The 20,773-nt window shown below is 38.5% G+C and overlaps 1 protein-coding gene across 2 annotated transcripts in view; it reads right to left on the bottom strand.

The window, feature by feature from the left end:
* Positions 1-20,434, bottom strand: part of sec23a (Sec23 homolog A, coat complex II component) — a 64,061-nt gene extending 43,627 nt beyond the window's left edge. Inside the window, exons 1-11 of one of the 2 annotated variants that reach the window (XM_039741154.1) lie at positions 20,309-20,434; positions 15,182-15,422; positions 13,326-13,383; positions 13,140-13,226; positions 11,964-12,200; positions 11,798-11,877; positions 10,864-11,008; positions 10,111-10,269; positions 6,802-6,917; positions 4,693-4,816; positions 1,680-1,760 (exon numbers count right to left, since the gene is read on the bottom strand). In XM_039741154.1, the coding sequence (XP_039597088.1) occupies positions 1,680-1,760; positions 4,693-4,816; positions 6,802-6,917; positions 10,111-10,269; positions 10,864-11,008; positions 11,798-11,877; positions 11,964-12,200; positions 13,140-13,226; positions 13,326-13,383; positions 15,182-15,402 (1,308 nt within the window). In that variant the 5' untranslated portion in view covers positions 15,403-15,422; positions 20,309-20,434. Of the gene's footprint in view, positions 1-1,679; positions 1,761-4,692; positions 4,817-6,801; positions 6,918-10,110; positions 10,270-10,863; positions 11,009-11,797; positions 11,878-11,963; positions 12,201-13,139; positions 13,227-13,325; positions 13,384-15,181; positions 15,423-19,230; positions 19,336-20,308 lie in introns of those variants that run through there. The other variant, XM_039741153.1, reaches the window with a different exon arrangement.
* Positions 20,435-20,773: the final 339 nt, after the last annotated feature.

Here is a 20,773-nt window from a genome sequence, read left to right as displayed (position 1 = left end):
CAATACTGTGAAATCAGAATATTAATGCACTTCAAATATTAATTGCTGCTGTACTCCATTAGCCACCATTGGCTTGTATTACATCGTAAACTTTCTTTTATCTTCACCCTACATGAAAACATTAGATCAGGGGTCTCAAACTCCGGTCCTGGGGAACTACTGTGGCTGCAGGTTTTCATTCTAACCCTTTTCTTAATTAGTGACCAGATTTTGCTGCTAATTAACCCTTTGCCTTAATTGTAAATGATGTACAACTTAAGACTCAGGCCCCTTAATTATTTCTTTTTTTTCTTAATTAGCAACCAAACAATATTAAGACAAAAAATGAACCAACATATAAACAATAGCCTGAATCCATCACACAATAACTGACAATAAAGAAAGACGAAGGACTCAGTAATGTTGATCTGCTCAGGTCCACAAAAAACATTTTTGACAGCGCTCTTAAAAAAGAAAATCAACAGTTTTGGAAATGTCTGCCATGGCAGAATGGGCGCCATGGAATTAAATAACGGGTTTAATTAGCAACAAGAATTGGCTTCAAACTAACTCTTTGAGGGCTGAATTTTATTCCAAAACATGCAGTTTTCTGAATAGCACCCAAAGTAAGGGTCTCACTTAAATCAACCTAAAATATCAGTTGCTGTCCATTGCTCAACTGTGTGGTCCGCCAGTTCACAGTCTCTTGTGGCTTGAGACGCTTATAGGTGGCATGACGGTTGGCGGGCAGCAGTCGCGGTCACAGTGCAGCGCAATCTGGTTTGTACCTCATGTCATTGTGAGTGATGGTCGTCATCTACACAAACATGTTCGACACCACGATTAGCTGGAGATCGATCAGCCGATGCCGGTTCCTCACTTTCGTTTTCGATCTCGATTTCCAGATCACTTGCGTCAGAATCGGAGTCCGACAGGTCAGAGTCCAAATCAGTGATTATATACAAAACGTCGTCCACGGAGTATTTTGCTTTGTGCATTCGCTTCGATCTCTCGCCAGATGTTTATGCCATTTTTGTCATTGTCTGCTCTTCACTACTCCCACAAGCACATGGGAATCTCGGTCAAACCAACAAAACTAACTCTTCTTTTAGCAAAAAGAGTCGAAGTAAAACGTAACGGCGAGTCTTGTTGCAGTATACAGTTGCTTACTGCTCTCAATGCCTCCTGCTGACAAAAGTAGACATTCGCCTGGAAAGTGTTATGAAACTGAATGAAGTGAAGTTGGTTGGAGGCCCCAACTTAGTTGGTCATCTTTTGGCTCACTTCACATCAATTTTATGTTCAGGTGCCATTTAAGGAAAAAAGAATCAATTCAGCGGTCAGAGTCTCAAGAAAAGTTAATTAAAATAAAGGGAAATAGTTAATTAAAAGCAAAAACTGGTCACTAATTAAGAAAACAGTTAGAATGAAAACTTGCAGCCACAGTAGCTCTCCAGGACTGGAGCTGGAGACCCCTGCATTATATTATACATTTTTTTGGCCATCACTCCAAGTTACATGAGCTGAGTAACATATAAAAAAAAGTCATTTAGGTTGAAGTGTTCCTTAATGGAAGACGCCCACTATTAAGTAATGATTCATATTCTAAGCAAAGTCTGAAAGGCAACGTCAAAGCGTTTATGAGAACTTAAACTATGAACCCATCAAGATAACAAAGCATCGACAATAAATAAACTCACATTTTCTGAGACACAGGGTCCTTTAGCGTTGAGGGAAACACATGGTCCAATTGCTCCAGAAATCTTTATTTCTCTTGATGTCTATAAAAACAAAACATTAATAAATGATAATAATGCCACAACATCCAACAGTTAAAGAATAAATGCATATTTATCACCAGAGACACCTGACAAAGAACACTACATTCCATTTTTACAACACATTATTTTAACCTTACTACTGAACTTGCAACAAACAGCTGTGTGATTTTTTTTTTCCAAAATAAACCATGGAATACCAACAAACTGTTAATGCAACTAGCACACAATGTCTTAATTAGACAGGATCTAGCATGGATAACATCACCATAAATATTGGTTGGGATTAAAGAGTGGAGGTGGCTGTGAGGCTAAGGATCCAGAAGGGATGCTACTCCATTTGGGCCCTTAAGCAAGGCTGTTAACCTGAACATTACTCCAGGGCCTCTGTGCAATGATCCTGAGAAAGAGAAATAAATAAATAAAATAACTGCTACTGCACTGGACATGAAATCTCAAGGCTCGCTCTTCAATCCCTGTCTCAGGTACACTATGTCAACTTAAAACATACAAGCATTTACACCGTAGCTCCTGGAACCGCGCTATATAAAATAACAATGCTTCTTGTTGTTCCCACTGGGGAAGCCCCTTCTGGCACCATCTACTACACAAAAAAATAAAGGTTAAGCTCATTTTCAAAAGCAATGCCAAGGCAGTCCTAGAGAATCTTCCACTTTTGCAACCTCACTTCACCACAAACTTAATAACACGTAAGGGTTAAGCTTCATAAGGTCAAATAATGTTAGTTACTGGATCAATCCTGAAGCTGTGTCTTGGACATGAAGATGCAAATTTAAAAGGAATCAACAATGTGGCAGCCTGAATGAAATGGAGCATGTCATCTGCTGAAAGCAGATTTATGGGACTTCATCGCGAAAATACTGGAGTAAACAATAGTAAGATGATATACTTTCAAAAAAACAAACACACACACTTAACTACCGAACCCTGTGAGAAAAACATCATAGCAGTCTAGAGGAAAAAAAAAATCAGGGAGTACTCTCCCCTGGACTTTTTTGTATACTCAGATATGGGGATGGATATTTGAGGAGTAAACCGCAAGACAAGGATTATATTATGTACATTAAAGAACAAACAACAACAATTCAAATCAAATTAATAATACCGTATATACTCACGTTAAAGTTCTCCCGCTGATAACTCGGTACTTGATTTTACAGTATAATTTCTGGTATTTTATAATGTTGATCATATAAGTCGAATGCGGAAAACTCCCACTATTGGTCCAAGAGATTATGATATGCTGACGCCCACCTGAGAGAGTAACCACGGAGCACACAGCCTTTTTTTTCCTATGTGGGTGTGGCAATGCACTGTATCAGCGCATGCTCCTAACCTCGCTCTCTCTCTATTGTGACAAGTAACCACACAGTAATACCCGAACTATTCCAAAGCGACATTTGCACGGTTTTGTGTTTTTTCTATCTCACACCCTCATATACCTTTATCGTAAGAGCATCCCTTATCTACAATGGAGCATTCGATCCGAAGAAAATATGAAGCTGGTTTAAAATTAAATATCATTGAAGTAGCAAAAGAAATTGGTAACTGCGCTGCTGCAACAAAATTCGATACAAGAACAACAACATTTATTTATATAGCACATTTTCATACAAACAGTAGCTCAAAGTGCTTTACATAATAAAGAATAGAAAAATAAAAGACACAATAAGAAAAACAAAATAAATCACATTAATTAACATCGAATAAGAGTACGGTCCAATGGCCAGGGGGGACAGAAAAAACAAAAAAAAAACTCCAGACGGCTGGAGAAAAAAATAAAATCTGTAGGGATTCCAGACCATGAGACCGCCCAGTCCCCTCCGAGATGCATCTGAGAAAATGATGGCGAGTTTGGTGGAGGCAACACGATGTTAAAAAAAAAAATTTAAGCGTCGCATTTTTGAACAGGTGTATAAGTTAGGGTCCGATTTTATGATCGATTTTTCGGATTTCAAGACCCAACTTATACGTGAGTATATACGGTATATTGAACAATTATTATAAAAGTTAAATAAATCAGACTCTGCAGCAGCATGAATAAAAAAGTACCACTTCTGGTTTGCAGAAATATCTCAAAAATTGATATAAATCTACGTTTTGTACCTAATAGGTGTATGCAAAATTTGGTTCACTTAAAGGAAAGCGTACTCAAGTTATCGTGTTTACACAGACAGAGACAAAAAGACATAAATTCCATAAATGGTATTTTGAGACTCGGGGAGGTCTAAAACATCAAGATTCATCAAAATCTCGACATTGAATTTTTGGACAATTATAGTACTTTCCCTATACTTCATATACAAGAAAGTAAAAATGTAAAGTAAGTTTATAAGTCAAATTTCACTCACCTAAGTGCGCTAATGCAAAGAGTAATATATTAAAAGATATTGAAAATTTACTGAGAATATTAAAACATGTCTATAAATTTGATCAAGAGTTTAAAAAGGCTCGAGTGCACAAATAAATCTTAAGTCTCGATTTCAAAACAAACATGGAGAAAGTTCAGCTCCAGCAGACAGAAGATGCCTCGGTCCCCATTTAGTTTTAAATGTGTCTGCGGCACATGCAGGATTGGTTTGGCTGAAGAACTGGGAGCTAAATAAGGACGGAGAAGATCTGAAATGTAACGTGGGGTTGTCCCATTTCAAGGCTTTAACAACAACCAACAGTACTTTATAAGGAATTTGAAAGATTACAGTACTTTTCCTATACTTTGTATACTAGAAAATAAAAAACACACACAACAAAGACAGAATACACAAAGTACATATGGCAGTGACTGGGACACAGATTTATACCTGGAACTGTAGCCTTGAGACAGTAGCAGTAACATTACAAGTAAAATGCTGTTGTGAAAACGGATGTTCATTATAAGGTTACTTACGGGGGAAAAAAAAATAGAAATACTTACCTTTATTTCTAGCAAACCACCAAATGCCATTTTAAATGATCCTTGAACATCCTTTGTGAAAACTCTCTGAAAGGTTTGCTTGAATAAAGATGTGTTGAATGAATCAGCCATTACCATATAACCACTAAAAAAAACAAAGCCATTTTAAGCAAAATAATTTATGTCTATTGAAATTTTATGTCAGTTATCACTGAACTTACATGTATAATTATGTCTAAACATCTGTCCTTTATTCTGAACAATCTAATGCAATTTCTTAAGTTATCCAAGTTTAACTTTAATATTAATCTATTTGATTTTTGCTGTCCACATGACAAATAAAGTAAATGTGCAAAAAAAGAAAACAACCAATCAGAGGTCATTAAACCATTAAAAGTCAAAGACAACTGTTATAAATACACATAATGGGAGTCAATTACAACACAGTTTAACTGGGTACTTCTCAATATGCAGTTAAATGCAATATGGAAGGAATATTTTCATTAGCATGACAAAGTAAATATTTCAGGACAAACAGACAGAAAGGAGCTAAGAACACTAAATTGGTTAAATAACAGAGAAAACTCAACAGAGCTAAATGCTAGTCTTGGTGACCTCCTTGTTGTGAAAAATGAGGAATGAAAAAAGTGATGTAAGTGTAAGTAAAACGTAAAGTAATATATGTAGGAAGTAAAAACGTGAGGTTTGAATATACAATGGCAGTCTGTAAATTGAAAGTACCCCTTATGAGAAGGATTTGGAAGTCATAGTGTACTCAACACTATCAACTGTCAGACATGTTCAGAAGCCATTAGTTTATATGGCGGATTGATGTATGGAGTACATGTCCACTGGTGAGGGCTCATTTGGAGTAATGTGTGCAGTTTTGGTCTCCAGACTACAAGAAGCATACATTAGTGATTGTAAAAGTCCCAACAAGTGCGACTAGGCTGATTCCAGGGTTACTGGGGATGAGTTATGAATAAAGACTAAAAGAGCTGAGCCTTTACAGTTTATACAAAAGAAGACGAAGAGAAGAACTGACTGAAGTGTTTAAAATTATGAAGGGAATTAGCCCAGAGGATTGAGATTGCGACTTTAAAATTAGTTCATCAAGAACACTGGGGGCACAGTTGGAAACTTGTTAAGGGTTAAATTTTACACAAACAGTAGTAGTTTTTCTTCACACAGAGAACCACAGCCACATGGAATATGCTACCAAGTAGCATGGTAGACAGTGGCACTTGAGGGCCCTTTAAAATTCAACTTGATCTTATTTTGGGGGAATTAAGTACTTAGGACTGGGAAACTTTGTTGGACTGAATGGTCTGTCTGACTGGGTGTAATTATGCATTTTATCCATTTATCATTTGTGGATATGAGAGGGCAAACATTATTAAAACGTAAGTCTGTCCTTAGGGAAGCTTAGATTGGTGAATTCTGAAAGCTACTGTTAGTGCTAACGGTGATGTCTTGCGTTAGTGTATGTAGTTTAATGTATTCCAAGGTTCACCGACAAAAGCGCGATAGACATATGAGCCCCGACAAAACCGCGACGGACAAATGAGTGCCTACAAACCTGCTAACTGGTTTTCGACAAATGCGCGCCGACAAAATCACCATAACAAAATCACGAGAGAGGCCAAGAGAGTGGGACGCGTACGTGCGCATTATGTACAAATTATGTGCTAGGTTATAACTGTTATAACTGCTTGATGGCATGCCGCAAACAAATAACTCAGTCGAGGGTTGGCATAACGCATCGTATACAAAGCGGAATTACAAGCAGTCAGGCAGCCACCAAGTCTAAATACACTCAACTATCAAGACGTCTTGCTGCAATTCTTCCTACATATACAGGGCGTGATCTTAAGGACTATCTGCGTGCCGCGTCTCAGAATATTGACTTCTAAAATAAACATTATTATATATGCTTTAAACTAGTAATTCATATTTAATGAAACTTTCGCGATTTTGTCGGCGCTCATATGTCTATCGCGCAAATTTCAGGTTACATATTCCAAAGGTGCTTTGCAAAATGTGGATAGTTTTTCAGTTTTGTCCACAAACTTTCTGTAAGGGTCCTTATGCAATGGAAGCACAAAAAGGGTAAAATTATAAAATTCTTACCCAGTATGATTGCAACAGCATTTCATTTCTAGAAGTCCTGTCTGATCCAAAGCACATGCATAGATGTCAATTATGTGCCCATTTGCAGATGCTCGAGTTGCCAAGGATTCATAGTGCTATATAAAAACACAAAAAATCCTTCTTTTAAACAACAACAACAACTATATTTATCACATGGCACATTTTCATACATATGATGTAGCTCAAAGTGCTTTACAAGATGAAGAAAGAAATATAAAAATAAAATTAGGCAAAACTGACAATACATTGTTCTCCTCTCTTGCTAAATGAATCTTAGCCTGAAGATGTCTATTAATTATTTTACATTTACGACGTCTCACTTAGAAATGTACCAATGTTGTTTCTTGTCCTAGTGTGTATATATAAACACAGGGAACTCCAGTTTCTGTATTACATCTTGTCTGAAGATGGAGCCTGAGTTGCCTCAAAAGCTTGCAAATTGTAATCTTTTTAGTTAGCCAATAAAAGGGGTCATTCTGCTTGACTTCTCACTACATTCATAATGGCTAACACGTTACAACACCCCAGTACTGTAATACTAATCAACAAAGAATAAAGTAAGGTCCAATGGCCAGGGAGGACAGAAAAAACAAAACTCTAGAGGGCTGGAGAAAAAAAAAAAAAATCTGCAGGGGTTCTGAGGCCACGAGACCACCCAGCCCCTACTAGGCATTCTACCTAACATCAATGATCTCAATCAGTCCTCATGGCTTTCATTGTCCTCCATGGCCTTGCCATTCTGGACCCCTAAATGGTCATGTGGAACTCTTGCCTTCAATCCTAAAATATGGGAAAAAAAACATATATACTGTACTGTATGTGGCACATATTTGACTAAAGTATGTCTAATACGACACTCCCTGCTTAAAAATTCTCAGCCTGAAAGCTGAATAAACCAGAAGAGTGACATTACAAATTCTAAATAACAGTAAACATATAAACTCATTTGTGAGCCAAAATGGCATTCTGAATTGTGAACCAGCAGTGGAAAACAAAAGCATTCCAGATGTATATTGGCAGTAACGTCTTTACTCATTTGTGACAAAACACACACACACACACACACACAGACACACACCATGTTGTAAGGACAGAAGCCTTCTTTCTTTTTGGTGCTGCAAGAAGCAGAGAGATACGCAAAATCAACCCAAGCTACATTCTGTGATTCATGACAAATGTGAGGGGCATTAGGGACGTCACAAGAATGGATACTTCAGTACAAAGTCGGTATCAAAAGTCTAAAAATGCAACAGTACTATTATTATTATTTTTAACAGTATTGGTAGTGCCGAGCAAAAGACAGTACTACATTCATGTGCAAGTGCAAATAGTTGAATAACTCCAGAAGACACAGTAATACATGAGGAAAAACATACTGTATACAAATGTTACACACTGGTGATGGTACAACACTCAATCACCATGTATCGAAAAAACAAAAAACACACACAAGTCATGTCTAGCATGTGATAACAGGAATTTAAAACAATTAAATTCAGCGTGTGATTGCTTATTATTTAAATACAGTTTTTAAAAAAGGGACAAAATAAACACAAACATAGGTTTTCGTTATTGACACTTTTACGTCATTACAGACATAACTAGATTTATGTTTGCTTTGAGAGCAAAATATGACCAATCAGATGCGAGTTGTAAGCATTTAACTTTGCAAGAGGAGATGAAATGATGGTGAGATTAAATCGCTATTAATACCATGTCCTACACTGTACCAATAAAGTAACGGAGGGGATGTGTTCATTACAATTGTAATTAACACGTCAGCACACTGGATTGGGAGAGCATGAGGGGGTCATGGAGTCGCTGGAAAGGGGCGTGTGACACTCTCGATATCTATGCAAAAGGACGAAGGTCCAAGTCTTGGTGCTTCCCGTCTTCCTATATGGTTGTGAACCATGGACACTGACCTGACACAAAGACTGCAGCTGTACCTTTGGTACTGTCTCTCTCTGGAAAATCCTTGGGTACCATTGGTTTGACTTTCTGTTGATCATGCAGTCCTGAATGAGGCACGTGACCTGCATTGTAAGGGAGCGTCAGTTACGGCAATACAGCCATGGGGCGCGATTACCCGAGGGTGATCCAGCTAACAGGACCCAAGTGGCTGGACCAGGCCAAGGGGATGCCTATGTAACACCTGACTGCAGCAGATAGAGGGTCATTTCCAGCAGGCGGAACTGGACAGTCTGGATCTGAGCAGTTTCGTTCTATGGCGGGTTCGGAAACACGATGTACCAGTGAATGCTCCCCAACATCTATTTTGGGCAGGGCAAAAGTCTTTTTTTTCCCCACCAACGTTCAAAGACCTCACAGCATTTTGCATTTTGTTCATTATTTACATGGCAGACGCATTTGTTATTTGATGTTCATGTTAACAACCAATACATTAGACCTTGTAAACAAAAGACTTTTTAAGCTTTTAGGTATTTCAAAAGGAAATGTGCTCCTGGACCGCTCTTCTCTTACCTTGACTTCTATCCAATGGAGCTTATTATGTCTGGTGCCATCTCATATATATATATGCTATACTCATTTTAGCCTCTCGCTTGAGATTTCCTGACTCACTCCCTGTACACTTCCAGAAATTCTCTTTCTTTAATCAAACCCTACTTGAACTTTCAGTGGCACAGATCAATGGACCATATGGCTCCAACATATAAAGTTGGCAAGCTGCTCTGCACTTGGTCTACAGCTGGTTGGTGAGGGGTCCACATTACACTAATAAAATATTAATAATACATTTTATTTCTATAGCCCCTTTCCCATGCTCAAGGCACTTCATAGGATCTCAGAAAGAACAGCAGGGTATACCTGTATATACTAATAACTAACTAGTAATCCTTAATTTTCCCCTTCTCTTATTCCTTTTCTCCTCTGGTGCTCACTGTTTCTGTCTTGCCTCCACTTCCAAGTCTGCCTGGGCATCAGTAGTTTTTAATACAATACGGAACCCTTTTTACAAGGCAGTTTCTTGGTGGAGCTGTTGTTGCCTTCCGTGGCTATAATCTGTTCTTTTTTCAACAATTCCTAAATGTGTGTTTTTTTATGTTTACTGGACTTAACAAAAAAAATCTGATCACAAAAAAAAAGAACAAAACAAAAGGAAATGTGTTATGTATGCTGTGGAAATGTCTTGTGAATGTTGGGGGGGAAATTAAGCTGCAGAGGCAAGGCCAATACAAAGAACAGTACATTTCTGATTACTTCTCCAAAGTTACTGTACATAATAATAAAAAAGAGACACTCTAAATTCAAACCATTACTATATACCTTTGTTGCTTTTTTCATGAACTTTGCATTGTCTTTTTCAATATCGTGCCAAGATCTTATAGGAGCTTTCAGTTCATCACCCACAACCATCCCAGGGCCTTGAGTGGATGGTCCTCCAATGAAAGACATAATGCGAGCTCCGGTATTAGGGAAGGTGCACTTACAAAACAAAGAAAAGTACATTTAATAAAAATGTGTTACATACTTAACAGTAGTTTGAAAATATTAAAGACAAAATATTCTGATTATAACACCCTATTTCAGCCTGGCTGTACATGATGGTGATTATAAAAAGGTCACTTTTAACCAAAGCAGCCCTCGCACGGGACAAGGAGAGAGAGAGAGAGAGAGAGAGAGAGAGAGAGGGAGGTGAGTGTGTAACACACGTTTATAACACTCTTGTGTAAGTTGTGTCTGGTCCAGGTTATTTGTCTGCTTTAACCCTTTTTAAAAACAGCAGCATTTTACACACTATAATCTCCAAGTCTCCTTAATGTTTCCTTAAAATTCCACACAGCTGATGCACATGTTACTGACCTCTTCAAATGTGTAAACTTCAGACTAATAGGATACCATAACTAACATCTCAAACTCTGTTTGCACACTGAGAGAACAGCTCCACATGTTTCTATCTAGGCCCATTTGTGCCTAAATCATATTTTTTAATGGGAAAGTCTGTTAACGTCCTCAGGTCCTGAAACAAGGCCTTTACATATGATTTAGAAAAGAAGAAATTAAAAAAAAAACCAGTACCTCTAGCAGACCAACAGCAATAGAAAGAGCCACCCCCAGTGATCGCAGTGGTCTCTTTCCCTGAGGAACAGGCCATGGGTCACGCTGGAGTTCTCCCAGAAGGTCAGTTAAATTCATGTCAATTTTCTGTACAGGTTGCAAAAATCTGTGTAATATAAACAGGTACTTCAGATTTCCAGCACTAATTATATCACTCATGTCTCATAAACTAAATAATTTAAGATTTTATTTCTACAATAAAGTATTGGCTCTTGGGGATTAGTTTGGGTTCAGCCAGACTGGGTCTCATGGGTAGAGACCCGACCACCAGGCACTCCCCAACGTGTTTCATTTCCCCTGGAAGGGTTACTCGGCCCTTTAAAATCTTTCTCATAAGAGCCATATGAACAACACTTAGTCTAATTTGCCTTTGGTGACCCTACAAGGGACAATTTCCCCAAAAACATAGCCCTTAGAATCATTGGGACCCTGCATCACCACAATAAGGTGGCAATTCAGTTACAAGCAGCAGAAATGAGCTTTACTCCCAACAAGGAGCACAGACATTTTAGAAAAGTTCGAAGTAGACCCATTGCTCCTCCACATCAAAAGATGATGCTTGAGGTGGTTTAGACATCTAATTAAGATGCCCTCCTAATTCCCACGCCCCCCCAGACAGAGGTGTTTTGGGCATGTCCAACTGGCAGGAGACCTCGGAGCAGACTTGGGATACATGTAGACATATTTTCCAGTTGGTTTGGCAGCACCTCAGTTCTCCTGAAGAGGAGTAGGAGGAGGTGGCAGGAAAAGAGGACACCTGGGCATCTTTGCTTATACTGCTGCCCCAACGACCTGGATCCCGAAATAACACGTAGAAAATAGATGGACTTTTTTTTTTATTCACCATATAAGCTTTTCTGACTTCCTTTGAAAACTGGAAATTGTGACAGGTTACCTGTTGGACGGAGGTGGTTGCTGTACCTGGGCACCTCGAGTAGTCTGAGCTGTTACTGGCTTGGACAAACCCAACATTTCCTGAGAAAAGAAAGCGTTAAGAAATCATATTAGAACCTAAATGCATATTTAAACAAAAGTATTTAACACAAAAATGACTAACTAACCTGAAGCTGTTTAGCTGTGAGATCTTTTGTACCCCTAAAAACATAACTCTTTGAAATTCCTTCACAGCCAAGTTCATGAACCTGAACCATCCTGCCAAAGGTAATAAGTCCAACTAAAGCCGTAGGAGGTAAAAGGCTGAGAGACATCTGTAATGACTCCTTCAGCGCCTGCAGATCTTCATCTTCCATGCAGGTGTCCACTACATAGAGAAATATTAAAGGCATCTGGGGTCCTCTCTAAAAAGGAAGACACATTTGTTAAGGTTTCTGTGCATTTAATCCCAGTAAAGAAGTGCACAGTGTAAAGAAAGAAGGAATTATTAAATATACATTTCTATGCATTTTGAAAAAAGCCGCCCACTACGCCAATGATGATAAAAATTAAATGCATGTAGATACTAAAAAATAATCTAATAATAAACTTTTTTTGACAAGAAATAATTTACCTCAGCATAACTTGTAAACTCCTATTCACCTTAGTAAAAGGTGAAGTGTCTATCTGTGTGACCATCTGGTTGCTAGGAGTCTGTCATTCTAAAGGATGGCACATCACAAATATTTTCAGTAATAAAATGTATTGCATTTGTTATTCCAACAGATGGTGCATCACAAACATTAACACTACTTTTACAAATCCCATACCAAATGGCTTATGAGACAGACAGACAGACAGATAGGCAGACAGGCATTGCATGGCGCACTACAAACTTTAACACCGAGGTCTATGTGGATTAATTAGATTCCAACATTATTGTCACACAACAATACTTGGCCATCTAATTAGTTTCAGCTTTGTGAAGGAATACTCCACGCCTGAACCTGTCTGCTTAAGAGTTGCTTTTAAAATTACAGCTGATCATCACCGCCCTCACAGCTTTCATCATGTTACCACTTAGTTTTCATTTTCTTAAGATGAAAAACTAAAGGTCTCTTAATTGTCCATCAAAACCCTCTGTCCTAGAATTGATGTGGTGACTCTTCTCTTGATTTTCTCTACCACTGTTATGTTCTCTTACAGTATCAAGACCAAAACTACACACAGTACGCCAGATGTGCCCTCTCAGATGTCTTATACAAGTTAACATCATTCTCTTGATCTACTGGCTACACACGTTAAACATTCTACAACGTGTCTTTGACTTAATATGTGACATGCAAAAAAAAAATAATAATTACCTGTACTACATACTCAATCGTAGAAAACTGTGGCAGAAGCTCTGCAGGCTGATTCATCTCTGAAATTCCAGCATAGGTCGGAGGAAACTAAAGTGACAAGTAAAGAATCTCAAAGTTACAAGGACAACAAAGCAGTAGTACACAGTATACACTTGCTGGTATGTTAAAATGTTACAAAAGATTTACCTGATTTCTTTGGTAGCAAAAATTGCAGGCCCAGAGTTTTGCTCTGTAGTCTACTTGGCTAGGGGACAACAAAAAGTATTACTGTTATATAGCATTAGTAATAATAGCATAATAATGTTAGAAAATAATAAAACTAAATAGCAGCACACACATTTTAATAATATTTATATTGGCATTTAGCATCTACTGTAACAGATCATCATGGATTATCAGTTTCATTTGAAATAATACAATTTTAGTAGAGTAGGACCTTGTCATATGATGGACAGATTTCTAAGACCCACAAGTAATGGAAATTCACGTCTAGTGAAAGTGAAACTAATTTAATTTTAAATTCAATGTTACCTTTTGAGGACTGAACAGAACAGAATAAATGTTAAAATATTTGATATCTCTTGCTCTGTGTGTACCTTCAGTGCCTTTCCTTGGTATCCTTGTGTGCCTAAACCTCTCTTGCCCTGACACTCTCCCTCTCAAGCGCATTCCGGCCTGCATTCTTGGGCGCTCTGTCATTATTTTCGAGGCACCTTTCTTGCCTCCTGTCTGCTTTTATATTTCCAGTCTGTGAAGGCAACTCTCAGTGTTACTTGGTACACCTTAACTCCTCCTCATGTGTCTTACACTATCCCCCTTTCAATTGCGTCACCAAAGCCAAACAGGTCTGTGGAATCAACAAAACCTTTGACTCCAACTCGGACTATGGGCAGAGTGGTGGCTCTGAGGCGAGGGACCTGCACTGGCAATCGGAAGGTTGCTGGTTCGAATCCTGTAAACACCACAAGTGACTCTATTCTGTTGGGCCCTTGAGCGAGACCCTTAAACTGCAATTGCTTCATCCTGGCTTTGACATTAATCTGCATCCAGCATCCTGCAAGGAGGTCCTCCAATTTACAGGGAAAACTTGGGGGTTTGTGGCAGGATTGGCGCTCCAGCCTCTGTAAAATAACCTCAATCTGTTCCAGTGTGAAAGGCTGTAGCAATGCTGCTGTGTCTTACAAACAAAAATTTAACTCACTAAATTATAAAAAAAAAAAGATAAAAGCGATCATTTTTGAAGAGTCCTAATTAAATCTTTAAATGTGAATTTAGAAATTTGAACACATTACAATTTACATTTAGTCGGAGTCGGCACGCTTTTACCAATTCCGACTCTAGTAACTCAATAATTGCTTTCGACTCCACAACCCAAGCTCCAGCACATTTTTAATATTTGTTTGGCATTTCATCCACACAGTTTTTTGGCCACTGAATATGTTCTCTGACCTGTGTAAATTCATGTAGCAGCGTGGATGGGAAAAAAGAGAGCTTTTAGAAAACACAATTGTAGGGTCATAGAAAAGAATGACTAAATTGTCATTGTATACGTGAAATCAGAAAGTAACACCTTATATTACAGTTTACACTTAGTCAGAGTCGGTACCTTCAACTGATTCCAACTCCAGTAACCCAAGAATTGCTTACAACTTCAACTCTACCAGCTCACTAAAGCCAAACTGACAGACCAGATTGGTGAGCAGAACCAGACACACACGTTAGCATTTTATTATATAATAGATTTTATATACTTATACATTTGTTTCGAACAATGTGTATGTCTATGTTGGTGCTGTATTACTGTCACTGTTCTGAGGACACATGCAAGTCACAATTTCTTTGTACTATGTACTGTACTCATATGACAATAAGCTTGAACCTGACACTACATATAGAGCATTTAATGTTCTACAACAAGCACAAATTAAATTATTTTTTTTATTTTCCATTCAAATTTTCTCTTTTGAATATTAAGGTACTGGTATAGTGCTCTATTGGTAAAGCACAAGAAGAAAACCACAGAAGAAACGACTGCCACCTACCATAATGGATTGAGAACAGCACGACAGGTTGCTCTGCTGCACAGCACAGGCTCATACTGAATGGGTGGCAAATCGGGACGTTCCTTTAATGGTGTGAAGAGGACAGACACTGGAACCACCATTCTGGTAGCCTCCAAGCGGCTAGATGGCCAGACATTCCAGCTAAATCGAACCCCATCCCGGTCCTCATTCTGCTGAATGAACTCCTGGAAGGTTGCCATATTGTCACCCGCTGCTGGGCCTAGGAGGGGAAAAATATTTTTTTATCTAAACACAGACACACATATACATATTAGAACACTCTAGACAAGGGCAAGCCATCCAGCCCAACAAAGCTCACCAGTCCTCTCCACTTTCTTCCAAAAAAACATCAAGTCGAGTTTTGAAAGTCCCATATGTCTTACTGTCCACCACACTACTTGGTCACTTATTCCAAGTGTCTATCGTTCTTTGTGTAAAGAAAAACTTCCTAATGTTTGTGTGAAATTGACCCTTAACAAGTTTCCAACTGTGTCCCCGTTTTCTTGATGAACTTACTTTAAAATAACAGTCCAAATCATCTGTACCAATTCCCTTCATGACTTTAAACACATCAATCAGGTCTCCTCTTCATCTCCTCTTAATCTCCTATAAAGGCTCAGCTCTTTTCATCTTTCCTCCTAACTCATCCCCTGTAGCCCTGAATCAGCCCAGTTGCTCTTCTTTGGACCTTTTCTTGTGCTGTTATGTCCTTTTTATAGCCTGGAGACCAAAACTACACCCAGGACTCCAGATGAGGTCTCACCAGTGTGTTATAAAGCTTGAGCAGAACCTCCTGTGACTTGTACTCCGCACATCAAGGCGCTATATAACCTGACAGTCTGTTAGCCTTCTTAATGGCTTCTGAACACTGTCGGGAAGTTGATAGCTTTTATATATATATATATATATATATATATATACATACACACACATACACATACATATAGATACATACACACATTATTACATGCATTTTAAAATGAACTTCCAAATTTGGTCGTGCTGGGTCCATGTTATGGTGATGACATCCTCACACACCCACAAAACTAAAAAAAAAAATCTTATGCTGGAGGGTCCCTTAAATAACTCAATAACAATCTTACTGTATATATAAAGCAGACTGTAACAATCTTGCGGTCTTGTACGTATCTTGCCATCCAGTTGATGCTCGGAACATTGCCGGTGTACTCCGTAAAAGCAACCAACAGTTTTATCATTAAAAAATCCGCAGTATTATTTGTTTGTCGTTTAATCTTTGTTTCTGTTAACAATATTTTCATCTTGCATTATTGTTATTGTAACAATGATGTAGTGGTAACAGAATTAGATCAACCTAATAATATTAAATTTAATGGACTTTTTTTTGTCGTCAAAAATTCTGCATGTAAAAACTTATTACTACACCACAAAACAAAAATGAATCTGTCAAAAAAACTTTCCTTTTCCCCATCGTTTTTTACACTACCTTGAATGTATTCCGCGATTATATTTTGATCAGTTCAGGGTATCTATTAGGATTCAGCGGCTCTCTTTGCGATTTTTGTTTATTCATCAACAGTACAGAATAATGGGGATTGTGGAAGAGAGGTGAAGAAAAGAGTGCAGGCAGGTTGGAGAAGAGTGTCAGGAGTGACTTGTGACAGATGGATATCAACAAGAGTGACAGGGGAGGTCTATGCTATGTCATAAGGACTGAAGACGGTGGCACAGGAGACACAGCTGGAGGTGGCAGAGCTAAAGATGCTAAGATTTGCATTGGGGGTGATGAGGATGGACAGGATTAGAAATGAGGACATTAGAGGGTCAGCTCAGGGTGGACAGTTGGGAGACAAAGTCAGAGAGGCGAGATGGCGCTGGTTTGGACATGTGCAGAGGAGGTATATTGAGAGAAGGGTGTTAAGGATAGAGCTGCCAGGGAAGAGGAAGGCCTAAGAGAAGGTTTATGAATGTGCTGAGAGAGGACATGCAGGTGATGGGTGTGACAGGACAAGGTGATGAGGACAGGAAGAGAAGGAAAAAGATGATCTGTTGTGGCAACCTCTAACAGGAGCAGATGAAAGAAGAAGAAGAATAAAACATTTGTTTCACAGCATCATAGATGTGTTGGTGTTACAATTTTTTCGTAAAAATGTAGTAGGATTTTTTTAACACATTCATTCATGGACAACTTTATGTGGCATGTTCAAGGGTGGAAAGTCCTAAGAACCTTTATAAATTGGCTTAAGATGGAAAAACTAAAAACACTGTATATGACAAGGCACTTCAGTGAATAATACAAGCAAATTAGTGAGTCTTCATTGTTTGTTAATTTATTTTTGTTTATAAAGTTGTACTTTTTTTCCATTCTATTTTTCACAAACAAATTTAAAAAAAAAAACAACTTTATTTTCCTCCTGGGCAATGGCAGGTACTTCAGCTAGTAACAAATAAAAAGGAGCAACTGCTATCAACGCTTGTGGATATTTAAAAAAATAAATACAAAATAAAAAAAAGGATGCAGCCTTATGATCCACACCTTTCCAGATTTTACTTATTTATTGGCTGGATTTTCATTTTCTTTTAAAACTGTGCTTTACCTAGCAAGAAAATCCTCAGAAAATGAAATTAGACTGCAAAAAATGAATATATTGATGCTTGCCCCTTTCATCACTGGATGTGTAATAATATTTTTATAAGAACATATCTTAATTTAAAAAAAAAACAATCCTAGTTTATTTAGCAGAAGACCCCCTAACCCTGCTCAGGTCAAAGTAGGTTTAGAAGATGAAATGGATTAAGTAGATGATTTATTCTCGGAAGCACAGGAAATATACATGAAGATTATTAATAAACACCTGTAAAGAGTTTCTAAGATTAAAATTTGGAATGGATGACAATGTTTGAAATCTTGCGTTTCATGTTTTACTTCATAGCTCCTCTCCCACTAGGCCACAAAATAATAAGTAGTTTTTTTTTATTTTTATTGTATTACTTGGCTTTGCTGAAGCAGATTACATCTTTGATCTTTATCCTGGAAGTTTACAGTTTGCTTAAATTATTGAGAGGAAAATCTGAATCCCTCCATTACACTAAATGCTTATTTCTGAATAACGACGTGCAATTTCAAAGGAAGTTCAAGGGCAGCGTACCTCCAATACAGTAAAGTCTAACCATCTTACTTACTGGACCCACGTTATGCCTCTTAACTCACCCACAAAAACCATAAACTGGGAGGGCTCTTTAAATAACGTAACAGCAAAAACAAATGCGGTGCGATCGCAATCAACTCTCCTGAATATTTAAAAAATGACACACATCAAAAAGCAGCCTTATGGTCCAAAACATTCCACATTTTATTGATTTGTTGGACGGCTTGTCATTTTGTTTTAACCACAAAGTTCAAGGGAGGTAGCAGTCCCATCAGAACAACTTGGCCAAATCCTATCGCTTCATTTTCTTTCCACTATTTGTATAGCGGTTCCTTCACGGTTTACTTCTACGAGCTTTATGAGCTCTACTTATAAGTCCTAAATTAAAAAAGAATGACCGCTCTGCTAAATTACACAGCGAGTCTTCAAAAACCTTAGCGGTAAGTACTAAAAATAAAAATACTGCTGGGCTTCAGTCGCTATTGCGGCATCCCCGGCGTGTAGTGCGCCGCTTGGACTCTGAACGCTTCCACGCCAACGTTGTAACAGACAGGCGACTCGACTGCCACGTTTGTCGTGCACTGAAGAAGCCAAAGCACCAGGGCAGACACGCGACAAGAAAAATCCAAACTACAAACAAACACCGAGCATTCACAACAGCTACGGGTGAACACCGCGACCGCTCGCCTGTCACCAGCCCTGCAAACTCCAATGTAACACCTACAGATTCTCGGTATGCACCGGGCCCCCCGCGCCTCGCCCACAACAGGAGACCCTCCGCCCAAGGACCCTCAACTCCTCGTACACCCCAGTCCTCCTTACTGTCACCAGCGTCCAACCCTTTCACTTCGAAAACAAACCCGCACCTTTTAGTAGTATTTAAACAAACATTTGACTTACCAATCGTATTACTACTCCCTCTCAGACGCCACCGCGACACTCGTCCGCCTGCGCTCTGGGACCCGTCCAAACAGACTGCCGCCCCTTCGCGTGACGTCACAACACAATGGCCGCCCACGAGCGCTGCCACGTCAAGAGTAAGCGCGACACAGTCATGCGCTGCGCGCGCCTGGCGCTAGCGGGAGCGGCGCGTGCATCTAGTGGTCGAGCTTCCCGTTAAAACTGCGCTTTATTACAATTTCCAATACTCGGAAACTGTAACTAGATTGTAAAATCTATACATTGATGATTGATCTATTCTTGTTTGGACGTGAATTTATTTTTGTAAGAACATCTCGTGCTAAAAAAAAACCTTTCCAAGTTTAGTAAGGCGAAGACCCGCGCGACCCTGCTCAGAATAAAGCGGTTTGGAAGATGGATGGAAAGATTAAGCAGAAGATGTAATCTCAATAATCATGCGAAACATGTGCAGGCTAGTATTAGAAAAATATATATTTCTTTTACGATGCCTCCTAAAGCGAAGGGAACACACTTTACGATTATGAATACTGTAACAGAAACAAAATTTGGGATGGATGATAATATCTGTACGTTCTGTTTAAAAGTGATTGAAACTTCAGAACGTTTATTTTTTTATTTACTTTTTCTACATTTTGGATGAACATGTTTTTTAAATACAAAGATCCTCAGATTTACTTGTGTAGTAATGGTGTGTAATATTATAATTTTAGGTAAATATTTTATCCATAAATTACATTTTTTAATCTCTCCCTTCTTTGGTGGCTTTCAGGATGGAATTAGACCTGCTGATTAAATCTTTAATCTCATTTAAGTAGTAAATAAATCTAAATAAAATCTTTATACACGGTTAAATATGTTATAATGTTAACACGACCCTTATACTCCACGTTTTCTAATTACAATGCAATGCTGTTCATTTTTTGTAATTGATTTAATGCCGATTTAATACAAGCAACATGTGTTAGAAAAGAAAAAAAACGTGCATTTGCCTTTGTGTGTTGTAAATTAAAAACAATCTGAATACAAGTGTTTTTTAAAAATGCAGAAAAAAACATACATTAAAAACAGACCGAGATTCGTGTCCTTCCTTTTCTTATTTATTTAAATCAAGCGGCTTTTAAAGCGTCTGCGTTGATTCGTTTTCTTCAACGAATGGCCGGCGCCACGCTTGTAAAATGTCTCAGTTTCCATAAAGTCCGAAGTGAAAGGTGGAATGAAGATTTCTAGGACTTTGAACGAGCTACCGTTTCTGGACATAGGCGGTCTAGACAAGAGCCCTCTAGTGGTCAGAGCGCATTACTACAACCCCATGTAGAGATTTCTATCTTTATTTTGCTTAGAAAAATGTGTCCGGACAGGACTGGAGCACAAAGAAATGTTCAGCGGCTCCTGCACTGACTGCACGCATCACAGCACAATCAGTGGGACAAAAAGGGCCCTGGGCGACGCGAGAATACAGACCTACGAACACTCGGACTCAAAGCGAATGACCGATTATATTGTTTTATATTATTTTCGCATA

The sequence above is a fragment of the Polypterus senegalus genome, chromosome 18, assembly GCF_016835505.1.
Source record: "Polypterus senegalus isolate Bchr_013 chromosome 18, ASM1683550v1, whole genome shotgun sequence".
In the NCBI taxonomy this organism is placed as follows: domain Eukaryota; kingdom Metazoa; phylum Chordata; class Cladistia; order Polypteriformes; family Polypteridae; genus Polypterus; species Polypterus senegalus.
Note: the sequence above shows the minus strand (reverse complement) of the source record. Positions and strands in the feature narration are given on the sequence as shown.